At 45.7% G+C, this 13,103-nt stretch overlaps 1 protein-coding gene across 1 annotated transcript in view; it reads left to right on the forward strand.

Moving 5' to 3' along the window:
- The first annotated feature begins 135 nt into the window (after positions 1 to 135).
- Positions 136 to 13,103, forward strand: part of phf2 (PHD finger protein 2) — a 130,255-nt gene continuing 117,287 nt past the window's right edge. The window contains exon 1 of the mRNA XM_082967765.1: positions 136 to 807. Within this exon, the coding sequence (XP_082823891.1) occupies positions 710 to 807 (98 nt within the window). The 5' untranslated portion in view covers positions 136 to 709. The remainder of the gene's footprint in view (positions 808 to 13,103) is intronic.

Consider the following 13,103-nt stretch of genomic DNA (forward strand, 5'->3'; position numbering starts at 1 on the left):
GATAACGGGTTGGCTCCATTTCATCTCCGTTATGTCCCGCGGTGATACCGACACAATCTGTATATTATTAACCCGAGCAGGTAAACATTTCTCTACCGACAACCGTCCGTCCGTACGAACGAACGAACGCTTAACGATTTCCAACGTCCCGGGATCCCCGCTGAAAACAGCTGCACAGTTTTTTTGTTGTGTGTGAGATTCATTCATCAGCGGAGAGCGACGGTTTTCTACGCTGACGTAACATACATATTACAATACAACCGGAATAGATTTGTGTGGTCGGTTTTCTGAGCGGTTCAATACTGTACAGCGACCAGGGAGCAGAAGAGAGAGAAGAAAAAACACAATGATGCACTTCAACAACATTATGGACCTCGGCGACACATCAGAAACACGATAAAAACACGTCAATGCAGCATCGGCGGATGGCTGGATTTATTTTAGGAGGATTGAAATTACTGTCCATCGGAACGGAGTATCTAGTGTGAGGTTTAGATACAGTGTTGCAGGAGAGTTGCAGCTGCCCGGTTTCTCTCTCCTTCTCTCTCTCTCTCTCTGTCTCTCCTCTCTCTGTCTCTCTCTCTCTCTCTCTGTCTCTCCTTCTCTCTCTGTCTCTCCTTCTCTCCCTCTCTCTGTCTCTCTCTCCTCTCTCTCTCTCTCTCTCTCCCTCTCTCTCTCTCCTATCCGACGTTGTTGTGAATGATCAAACATGGCGACTGTACCAGTATATTGCATCTGCAGACTGCCCTACGACGTTACCCAGTTTATGATCGAATGTGACGCCTGCAAGGACTGGTTTCACGGAAGGTAAACGTTTGAACGTATCTGGGGGTGACGTTGTGTCCGTTTTGCATGGTATTTAACGGGGTGTTTTATTTTTGTTGTTACTGTTTGATAGTTTGTGTTGATCACATCTGAATCAGCACAACAGCGAGGCCCCTTCAACAAGGAGGAGTTAAACATGATTCTGCTGTGACATTTAGCGCAACAACAAAACTACAATTTTTATTCCCTCATCATCAGCAATATAGTGATTTTAATATTTAACTCGTGTGTTCGGGTTATTTCCTTTTGTATTTACATGGTGATTTGTGCAGCTGTATCTCGTGTGGCTACAGTAGCATTGTTATGGCGAAGCGGCGACGGACAGAACGGAGCAGAAAACCGACATCATGTCCCGCCGTTATTAACGTCTCATCATAAAACTCTCTTTTATTACTATTTTATTGCTCGGTCACGTTGTAAAAACGTTGAGAAAAGCACGACCCCAACTCTCCTCTGACAATAGCCCGCTTCCCTTCCAGCCAGTTTGAATTTCAGCCCTTTCATAGCCGAATAACTCAACTCCACCATTTATAATGGAGTTGGGCCAGCGAACAGTCTGAGCGGACTGGAGTTGAATTCCTTACAGAAAAAGACTTTTATTATTATTATAATATATATTCTTTTAAAAGACGGATATCAGCAGCCAGAGAACAGCTGATATTTAGCCAGGATAATGTTTAGTTTGGCTGCTGAAATCCCTGGTTTCTTGATAACTTTCATTGTATTTTGACGTCGGATCGCCGCCCTCACTAGTCGCGGCTCAACTCCCGTTTAAACGGCGCGGTTGCGTTTAGTCGGATGGTCCGTTGATACACGTCGCAGCGTTGCTTTGTTGACCGTCTACATTTTTACTGGGAAAATGTGCAAATGTTACTTTTGAAGGTTACATCTCCACGTCCGTGTATTTGAAACGACTCTATTCGCCAATAAAAAATAAATAATGGAAGTCTGCCGCGTTTTTTGTTGCTCCGTTTCGTTTTTGTGATGTCGTCCTTTGTACGTTTTAATGTCTCACTACAGGACAAAAAAAACAACCTTTTTACTAATGTTGGGAATCAGATCATTTTCTATTTCCATCACTTATTGCAAACAGAAAATGAGTAAACAGGCGTTTGAAATGAAAGGGAGATATTTAGGCGCGGTAACGTTAACCGTTCAGTACAAGGCTGGATATAATGTATAATTCCGTGACCTGCTACAATCTACTGTCTCACCGGACGATCATCCGTTTACAACAAAATACACCGCTAAAATCATTCATGCGACTCTAGCGATGCCTCATTATTCGCGTGTATATCACGAAACTTGTCGGATAGGAGCAATGCGGGTCCACCCGGAGGTTTCGGCTGAGATATTCTGCTTATTTATGGCTGATGATGATGATGATGATGATGGCACATGAGCTATTGTCCCTAGCTTGACACTGTTGAATGTAGTAGCCTAATAACCCATAATATAGTCTCTATAATTCACTCTTCATACTAACGGGTTGCCCTTACAGAACTAACTACAATATTAAACTACTATTCACCTGTCTGTCTCTCTAATGTTATTCACCGGTCTGTCTCTCTGCTGTTAGTTATTCACCTGTCTGTCTCTCTGTTAGTTATTCACCTGTCTGTCTGTCTGCTGGTAGTTATTCACCTGTCTGTCTGCTGTTAGTTATTCACCTGTCTGTCTCTCTGCTGTTAGTTATTCACCTGTCTGTCTCTCTGCTGTTAGTTATTCACCTGTCTGTCTCTCTGTTAGTTATTCACCTGTCTGTCTCTCTGTTAGTTATTCACCTGTCTGTCTCTCTGTTAGTTATTCACCTGTCTGTCTGCTGTTAGTTATTCACCTGTCTCTGTCTGCTGTTAGTTATTCACCTGTCTGTCTGTCTCTCTGCTGTTAGTTATTCACCTGTCTGTCTGCTGTTAGTTATTTACCTGTCTGTCTCTCTGCTGTTATTCACCTGTCTGTCTGCTGTTAGTTATTCACCTGTCTGTCTGTCTGTCTGTCTGCTGTTAGTTATTCACCTGTCTGTCTGTCTGCTGTTAGTTATTCACCTGTCTGTCTGTCTGCTGTTATTCACCTGTCTGTCTCTCTGCTGTTAGTTATTCACCTGTCTGTCTGTCTGTCTGTCTGTCTCTGTCTGTCTGTCTGTCTGTCTGCTGTTAGTTATTCACCTGTCTGGCTCTCTGTTAGTTATTCACCTGTCTGTCTCTCTGCTGTTAGTTATTCACCTGTCTGTCTGTCTGTCACTACTACATGATTCAATGTACTTGGAAAGACTGGGACTATTGGGAAGACTGGGACAATTGGGAAGACTGGGACTATTGGGAAGACTGGGACTATTGGGAAGACTGGGACTATTGGGATGACTGGGACTATTGGGATGACTGGGACTATTGGGATGACTGGGATAATGGGATGACTGGGACTGTTGGGAAGACTGGGACTATTGGGAAGACTGGGACTATTGGGAAGACTGGGACTATTGGGACTATTGGGAAGACTGGGACTATTGGGAAGACTGGGACTATTGGGAAGACTGGGACTATTGGGACTATTGGGAAGACTGGGACTATTGGGAAGACTGGGACAATTGGGAAGACTGGGACTATTGGGACTATTGGGAAGACTGTTGGGACTATTGGGAAGACTGGGACTGTTGGGACTATTGGGATGACTGGGACTGTTGGGACTATTGGGATGACTGGGACTGTTGGGACTATTGGGATGACTGGGACTGTTGGGACTATTGGGATGACTGGGACTGTTGGGACTATTGGGATGACTGGGACTATTGGGACTATTGGGATGACTGGGACTGTTGGGATGACTGGGACTGTTGGGAAGACTGGACCTGTTGACAGTAGAGCAATGTATTCATGGTAGACACAGTAACCTGGTCTGGCCTGCTGCATCAAGCTAAACCAATATGGACAGTTTCTACACTTGATCATATATCAAGACCAAGATGAGATGTTACACTGAATTGATGTAAGGTGTAGGTAGCGTTTCCCTTATCAGTTTTACCCGTGGTCGTTTACCCGTGGCCGTTTACCCGTGGTCGTTTGTTTACCTGTGGTCGTTTACCCGTGGTCGTTTACCCGTGGTCGTTTACCCGTGGCCGTTTACCCGTGGTCGTTTGTTTACCTGTGGTCGTTTACCCGTGGTCGTTTACCCGTGGCCGTTTACCCATGGTCGTTTGTTTACCCGTGGTCGTTTACCCGTGGTCGTTTACCCGTGGCTGTTTACCCATGGTCGTTTGTTTACCCGTGGTCGTTTACCCGTGGTCGTTTACCCGTGGTCGTTTACCCGTGGCCGTTTGTTTACCTGTGGTCGTTTACCCGTGGTCGTTTACCCGTGGCCGTTTACCCATGGTCGTTTGTTTACCCGTGGTCGTTTACCCATGGGTCGTTTACCCGTGGTCGTTTACCCGTGGTCGTTTACCCGTGGCCGTTTGTTTACCTGTGGTCGTTTACCCGTGGTCGTTTACCCGTGGTCGTTTACCCATGATCGTTTGTTTACCCGTGGTCGTTTACCCATGGGTCGTTTACCCGTGGTCGTTTACCCATGGGTCGTTTACCCATGGTCGTTTACCAATGATCGTTTACCCATGGTCCTTTACCCGTGGTCCTTTACCCGTGGTCGTTTACTCATTTTGTATTGTTTAGTCAGATATCAGTAGATTGCTGCTTGTCTTTTCCCTTAGCCTGCAGTCTACTGTCTGTGTTGTGTCTGGCCGCTCTCAGTGCATCATACCATTCTGTCATAATGACGTGATTTACAGCTCGTCACTGACTGCATATAAAGCTGCTGTGAACTATATCTTTCAGATCAGACATGTTATTGTCTTGTCAGATTAGAGTAGCGTTTATTGCTTTCGGTTTCCAACCCTAAAATAGAGCTACCGTTGTTAACTCTCCTGGATGTTTCAGTGGGGGGAGTGAGACGGGCTAGGTCCATGTCTGCTGAGTCTGGCAGCTCTCAGTAACATTGCGTCATACCTTCTGTCATAATGAATAAGGCTGTTATTTACATGTATTACAGGTTATTGCTGCAAATTTAAAGAGGGATGAACCATCAAGGCCTATCCGATCTGACACGATAGTGATGTTATAATTGGTGTGTTTAATGAGGTCTAATAAGATATGAACCCGGGTCTCCCGTGGAGGGGGGGAGGGAGGAATAAACAGCGTCTTGACCATAAGGCCGAGATTAAAATTGTCGTATGTCTTGTGGGTACACGCACGTTGATGTCGCAGGTGGGGGCTTCATCTTCATCATCACGTCACCATGAGCAACCCGCGACCGACTCGTGTCCACTACACCAATTCGTGATGAACGTCTACAATTCCTTCAGAAAGTATTCATACACCTTTTGACTTAAATCTGTCTCAGACGTGTTTACTGATATTTGTCAGTTAAAATTATTAGTCAGATGTCTCCAGAAAATGCAGTTTTTAATAATATTTACAGGCGTAGTTGTTACAGCCTGTGAAATGTATAGAAATATCTAATTTACATAAGTATTCACACCACTGAGTCAATACATGTTAGAATCACCTTTGGCAGCGATGACAGCTGTGAATCTTTCTGGGTAAGTCTAAGACCTTTGCACACCTGGATTGTACAATATTTGCACATTTATTATTTTTTAATTCTTCAAGTTAGGTTAAAACTGTAACTCGGCCACTCAGGAGCATTCACAGTCTTCTTGGTAAGCAACTCCAGTGTATATTTGGCATTATGTTTTAGGTTATTGTCCTGCTGAAAGGTGCATTTGTCTCCCGGTGTCTTGGAAAGCAGACTGAACCAGGATTTCCTCTAGGATTTAGCCTGTGCTTAGCTCTATTCCGTTTCTTCTTTTTATCCTAAACAACTCCCTAGTTCTTGCCGATGACAAGCATACCCATAACAGCCACCGCCATGCATGAAAATATGAAGAGTGGTACTCGGTGATGTGTTGTGTTTGCCCCAAACATAATGCTTTGTATTCAGGACATAAAGTTCACTTCTTGGCCTCATTTTACGCAGTTTTACTTTAGTGTCATATTGCAAACAGGATTAATGTTTTGGAATATTTGTATTCTGTACAGGCTTCCATCTTTTCACTCTGTCATTTAGGTTAATATTGTGGAGTAACTCAGTTTTCTCCTATCACAACCATTAAACTCTGTTTTAAAGTCACCATTGGCCTCATGGTGAAATCCCTGAGCGGTTTCCTTCCTCTCCGGCAACTAAGTTAGGAAGGACACCTTTATCTTTGTAGTGACTGTGTGTATTGATACACCATCCAGTGTAATCACTAACTTCACCATGCTCAAAGGGATATTCAATGTCTGCTTTATATATTTTTACCCATCTACCAATAGGTGCCCTTCTTTGCAATTCATTGGAAAACCTCCCTGGTCTTTGTGGTTGAACCTGTGTTTGAAATTCACTGCTCGACTGAGGAACCTTACAGATAATTGTATGTGTGGGGTACAGAGAGGAGGTAGTCATTCAAAAATCATGTTAAACACTTATTGAACAGAGTGAGTCCATGCAACTTATTATGTGACTTGTTAAGCACATTTTTACTCCTGAGCTTAGGCTTGACATAACAAAGGGGTTGAATACTTATTGACTCAAGACATTTCAGCTTTTCATTTTTTATTCATTTGTAAACTTTTCTAAAAACATATTCCACTTTCACATTATGGGGTATTGTGTGTAGGCCAGGGACGCGCCGTGGGCCAGGGACGCGCTGTGGGCCAGGGACGGGCCGTGGGCCAGGGACATGCCAGGGACGCGCTGTGGGCCAGGGACGGGCCGTGGGCCAGGGACACGCCAGGGACGCGCTGTGGGCCAGGGAGGCGCCGTGGGCCAGCAGGAGTTGAATACCTTGGTGAATGTAGTATTTTTGCTGAGAACAAGATGAAACTCATGTTGTTTTTATGTTGGTCTGCACTGAAGCATTGATAAACAAACACTAAACTGTAGTTTGGTGCTCTGCCTTGGGTCTGTAGTTCGCTGCTCTGCCTTGGTTCTGTAGTTCGCTGCTCTGCCTTGGGTCTGTAGTTCGCTGCTCTGCCTTGGGTCTGTAGTTCGCTGCTCTGCCTTGGGTCTGTAGTTTGCTGCTCTGCCTCGGGTCTGTAGTTTAGTGCTCTGCCTTGGGTCTGTAGTTCGCTGCTCTGCCTCGGGTCTGCAGTTCGCTGCTCTGCCTCGGGTCTGTAGTTCGCTGCTCTGCCTTGGGTCTGTAGTTTAGTGCTCTGCCTTGGGTCTGTAGTTCGCTGCTCTGCTCCGGGTCTGTAGTTTAGTGCTCTGCCTTGGGTCTGTAGTTCGCTGCTCTGCCTTGGGTCTGTAGTTTAGTGCTCTGCCTTGGGTCTGTAGTTCGCTGCTCTGCCTTGGGTCTGTAGTTTAGTGCTCTGCCTTGGGTCTGTAGTTTGGTGCTCTGCCTTGGGTCTGTAGTTTGGTGCTCTGCCTCGGGTCTGCAGTTCGCTGCTCTGCCTCGGGTCTGCAGATCGCTGCTCTGCCTCGGGTCTGCAGTTCGCTGCTCTGCCTCGGGTCTGCAGTTCGCTGCTCTGCCTCGGGTCTGCAGTTCGCTGCTCTGCCTCGGGTCTGCAGTTTGCTGCTCTGCCTCGGGTCTGCAGTTCGCTGCTCTGCCTCGGGTCTGTTCTGTCATCCAGTCAACACATCTATCACATGCTGGATCAGATTAGGAGTGCTCATCTGGGATCAGGTCGCCCCTGTCCATGTAATCTTATTCATTGTGATCTAAAAGGCAAAACTGATCCTAAATCAGCACTCCACCACTTTGCAGTTCAAGTCGTAGCTTCGTTTTTCTGTGTGTTTCAACTGTGTTCACGTAGCTTAGTGTTTCAGCTGTGTTCACGTAGCCTAGTGTTTCAGCTGTGTTCACGTAGCTTAGTGTTTCAGCTGTGTTCACGTAGCTTAGTGTTTCAGCTGTGTTCACGTAGCTTAGTGTTTCAGCTGTGTTCACGTAGCCTAGTGTTTCAGCTGTGTTCACGTAGCCTAGTGTTTCAGCTGTGTTCACGTAGCCTAGTGTTTCAGCTGTGTTCACGTAGCCTAGTGTTTCAGCTGTGTTCACGTAGCCTAGTGTTTCAGCTGTGTTCACGTAGCCTAGTATTTCAGCTGTGTTCACGTAGCTTAGTATATCTGTGTATTTCAGATGTGTTGGTACAAATAAAATGTTATTCGTCACATGCTTAGTTAACAAGAAGATCTAACTTAGACTAACAGTGAAATATTTATGGCTCCTTCCCAACAATGCAGAGAGAACATTTTTTATAATAGAGAAATAATAACACAAGGAATAAATGTCAGCTTTAATGAGGGTCTTTTCATTCATATCGGATGAACCGTTTAGAAATGACAAATGTCCAAAAAACCAAAAATTACTAAACAAAATTACGTGTCTATAACAGTCATTATTTTATTGGACTAAAATGCTCATGTTAAATCCATCTATGATTATCATGACGCTTCACTTGTGTGTCCCAATCATCAGATTACTTTCGCTTTGGTCTTCCAACAACATGTGGGAGGAAACAGCGCAACAGCCGCTGAATCAGGAATTCCCCAGGGTAGTTGTTTAGGCCCCTTGCTTTTTAAATGTTTTACTAATGACTGACTTTGGTTAAAGCCATAGTGTCTATGTATGCGGATGACTCAACACTATACACGTCAACTACTACAGCAACTGAAATGACTGCAACACTTAACAAAGAGCTGTAGTTAGTTTCAGAATGGGTGGCAAGGAATAAGTTAGTCCTAAATATTTCAAAAACTTAAAGCATTGTATTTGGTCAAAACTTATTGATACAACAGTAGCTAAGATGGGGAGAAGTCTGTCCATAATAAAGTGCTCCTCTACCTTCTTAACAGCACTATCAACAAGCGCAGGTCCTACAGGCCCTAGTTTGGTCACACCTGGACTACTGTTCAGTCGTGTGGTCAGGCACCACAAAAAAGGACTTAGGAAAATTGCAATTGGCTCAGAACAGGGCAGCACGGCTGGCCCTTGGATGTACACAGAGAGCTAATAGTAATAATATGCATGTCAATCTCTCCTGGCTCAAAGTGGAGGAGAGATTGACTTCATCACTACTTGTATTTATGAGAGGTATTGACATGTTGAATGCACTGAGCTGTCTGTCTAAACTACTGGCACACAGCTCGGACACCCATCCATACCCCACAAGACATGCCACCAGAGGTCTCTTCACAGTCCCCAAGTCCAGAACAGACTATGGGAGGAGCACAGTACTAGATAGAGCCATGAGTACATATAACTCTATTCCACATCAAGTAATTGATGACAGCAGGAGAATCAGATTTAAAAAAACAGATATAAAAACACCTTATGGAACAGCTGGGACTGTGAAGCAACACATGCATACAAACACGATAACATACGCGCTATACACATGGATTTAGTACTGTAGATATGTGGTAGTGGTGGAGTAGGGGCCTGAGGGCACACGGTGTGTTGTGACATCTGTGAATGTATTGTAATGTTTTTGTTTTTGCATAATAAACCCCAGGAAGAGTAGCTGCTGCCTTGACAGGAACTAATGGGGATCCGTAATAAACCCCAGGAAGAGTAGCTGCTGTCTTGGCAGGAACTAATGGGGATCCGTAATAAACCCCAGGAAGAGTAGCCGCTGCCTTGGCAGGAACTAATGGGGATCCGTAATAAACCCCAGGAAGAGTAGCCGCTGCCTTGGCAGGAACTAATGGGGATCCGTAATAAACCCCAGGAAGAGTAGCTGCTGCCTTGGCAGGAACTAATGGGGATCTAATGGGGATCTATAATAAACCCCAGGAAGAGTAGCTGCTGCCTTGGCAGGAACTAATGGGGGATCCGTAATAAACCCCAGGAAGAGTAGCTGCTGCCTTGGCAGGAACTAATGGGGATCCGTAATAAACCCCAGGAAGAGTAGCTGCTGCCTTGGCAGGAACTAATGGGGATCCGTAATAAACCCCAGGAAGAGTAGCTGCTGCCTTGGCAGGAACTAATGGGGATCCGTAATAAACCCCAGGAAGAGTAGCTGCTGCCTTGGCAGGAACTAATGGGGATCCGTAATAAACCCCAGGAAGAGTAGCTGCTGCCTTGGCAGGAACTAATGGGGATCCGTAATAAACCCCAGGAAGAGTAGCTGCTGCCTTGGCAGGAACTAATGGGGATCCGTAATAAACCCCAGGAAGAGTAGCTGCTGCCTTGGCAGGAACTAATGGGGATCCGTAATAAACCCCAGGAAGAGTAGCTGCTGCCTTGGCAGGAACTAATGGGGATCCGTAATAAACCCCAGGAAGAGTAGCTGCTGCCTTGGCAGGAACTAATGGGGATCCGTAATAAACCCCAGGAAGAGTAGCTGCTGCCTTGGCAGGAACTAATGGGGATCCGTAATAAACCCCAGGAAGAGTAGCTGCTGCCTTGGCAGGAACTAATGGGGATCCGTAATAAACCCCAGGAAGAGTAGCTGCTGCCTTGGCAGGAACTAATGGGGATCCGTAATAAACCCCAGGAAGAGTAGCTGCTGCCTTGGCAGGAACTAATGGGGATCCGTAATAAACCCCAGGAAGAGTAGCTGCTGCCTTGGCAGGAACTAATGGGGATCCGTAATAAACCCCAGGAAGAGCAGCTGCTGCCTTGGCAGGAACTAATGGGGATCCGTAATAAACCCCAGGAAGAGCAGCTGCTGCCTTGGCAGGAACTAATGGGGATCCGTAATAAACCCCAGGAAGAGCAGCTGCTGCCTGGGCAGGAACTAATGGGGATCCATAATAAACCCCAGGAAGAGCTGCTGCTGCCTTGGCAGTGACTAATGGGGACCCATAATAAACCCCAGGAAGAGTAGCTGCTGCCTTGGCAGGAACTAATGGGGATCCATAATAAACCCCAGGAAGAGCAGCTGCTGCCTTGGCAGGAACTAATGGGGATCCATAATAAACCCCAGGAAGAGCAGCTGCTGCCTTGACAGGAACTAATGGGGATCCATAATAAACCCCAGGAAGAGTAGCTGCTGCCTTGGCAGGAACTAATGGGGATCCATAATAAACCCCAGGAAGAGTAGCTGCTGCCTTGGCAGGAACTAATGGGGATCTATAATAAACCCCAGGAAGAGTAGCTGCTGCCTTGGCAGGAACTAATGGGGACCCATAATAAACCCCAGGAAGAGTAGCTGCTGCCTTGGCAGGAACTAATGGGGATCCATAATAAACCCCAGGAAGAGTAGCTGCTGCCTTGGCAGGAACTAACGGGGATCCATAATAAACACCAGGAAGAGTACCTGCTGCCTTGGCAGGAACTAACGGGGATCCATAATAACCCCCAGGAAGAGTAGCTGCTGCCTTGACAGGAACTAACGGGGATCCATAATAAACCCCAGGAAGAGTAACTGCTGCCTTGGCAGGAACTAATGTGAATCCTTAATAAATACAAAACTGCGACATGAATAGGCTATATTCAGAAGCCTTTATCCCCGGTATAGCCCCCGTCCCCTAATCTGCAGGGTGAGATCATAAATAAGCTGCTACTGAATGTTTCAGAGATATGAAGTCATGATACTGTGTGTATTTCAGCAAAATGTTCCCAGTCAAACAACCAATAATACTTCACTATTCTGATTCTGTTCCCAGTCAAACAACCAATAATACTTCACTATTCTGACTCTGTTCCCAGTCAAACAACCAATAATACTGCACTATTCTGGTTGTGTTCCCAGTCAAACAACCAATAATACTGCACAAATATTTTTTTCTGTGTTTGGTCTGGACTGCGTTTCTCACCTGCAGTGAACGGCACCAAGGTATGAATTTAATTGGACCGGGACCATCTGAACCACAGTGTTGTTTAATGCACTCCTGAAAGCGGATAGAGTGCTCACACCAGTCCAAACGAACCAAACTAATGTTTGGAATGAACCTCTCCAAAATAAATTTGGTGTGAAAGCCCCCTCAGTTAAAAACCCTCTAGAGTCTAACTATTTGTTCCTTTTTAAAAACCTGCTGTATGTAAAAATATTGCATGCTTATAGTTATAGCTTGGAAAATAAATGGATGTCAACATTTTTGTTTCCAACATTAGAGCTGTTTTCCTAAAGAAATGAAATGTGTTTCGTTTCCTTGCCACGATACATACCAGTATCATTGGTATGGTCCTAGCCCTAGTGAAAACAATGAATCCTACTTATTTTGATGACTTGTCCTTTGTTTGGAGCCGATTTCACCATTGGTCAGAGCCCCGGGGGGCCCCGATAGCTAGCTACCTAACTAGCTTGCTGGCTAGCTAGTTACCTAACTAGCTTGCTGGCTAGCTAGTTACCTAACTAGCTTGCTGGCTAGCTAGCTACCTAACTAGCTTGCTGGCTAGCTAGCTACCTAACTAGCTTGCTGGCTAGCTAGCTACCTAACTAGCTTGCTGGCTAGCTAGCTACCTAACTAGCTTGCTGGCTAGCTAGCTACCCAACTAGCTTGCTGGCTAGCTAGCTACCTAGCTAGCTTGCTGGCTAGCTAGCTACCTAACTAGCTTGCTGGCCAGCTACCCAACTAGCGTGCTGGCTAGCTACCTAACTAGCTTGCTTGCTGGCTAGCTAGCTACCTAACTAGCTTGCTGGCTAGCTAGCTACCTAGCTAGCTAGCTGGCTACCTAGCTAGCTTGCTGGCTAGCTAGCTAGCTAGCTAGCTAGCTAGCTAGCTAACTAGCTTGCTGGCTAAGAGGCTCTAATCAGCATCATGCAGACATGCCATCACTGTGAGCATTCCTATGAATGGAACAGTCAGACACATTTTGGCAAGTATCCGGCCAGAGGCTGTCAGAGGCAGCAGCTTTCACAGGTTCATTTGTACAAATACAGAAGGTAACCCACTGATACATTTGATAAGCCAATTGTGGAACATAATTTATGTAAACTGACATAATTTTCTACTTCCCAGATGCATATAATGTCCAGGGTATAACCTAGCCTAGTGGAACCAGCCTGATCACCATATAATGTCCAGGGTATAACCTAGCCTAGTGGAACCAGCCTGATCACCATATAATGTCCAGGGTATAACCTAGCCTGGTGGAACCAGCCTGATCACCATATAATGTCCAGGGTATAACCTAGCCTGGTGGAACCAGCCTGATCACCATATAATGTCCAGGGTATAACCTAGCCTGGTGGAACCAGGCTGATCACCATATAATGTCCAGGGTATAACCTAGCCTGGTGGAACCAGCCTGATCAGCATATGATGTCCAGGGTATAACCTAGCCTGGTGGAACCAGCCTGATCACCATA

Source organism: Salmo salar, chromosome 22 (genome assembly GCF_965601325.2).
Source record: "Salmo salar chromosome 22, fSalSal1, whole genome shotgun sequence".
NCBI classification, from domain to species: domain Eukaryota; kingdom Metazoa; phylum Chordata; class Actinopteri; order Salmoniformes; family Salmonidae; genus Salmo; species Salmo salar.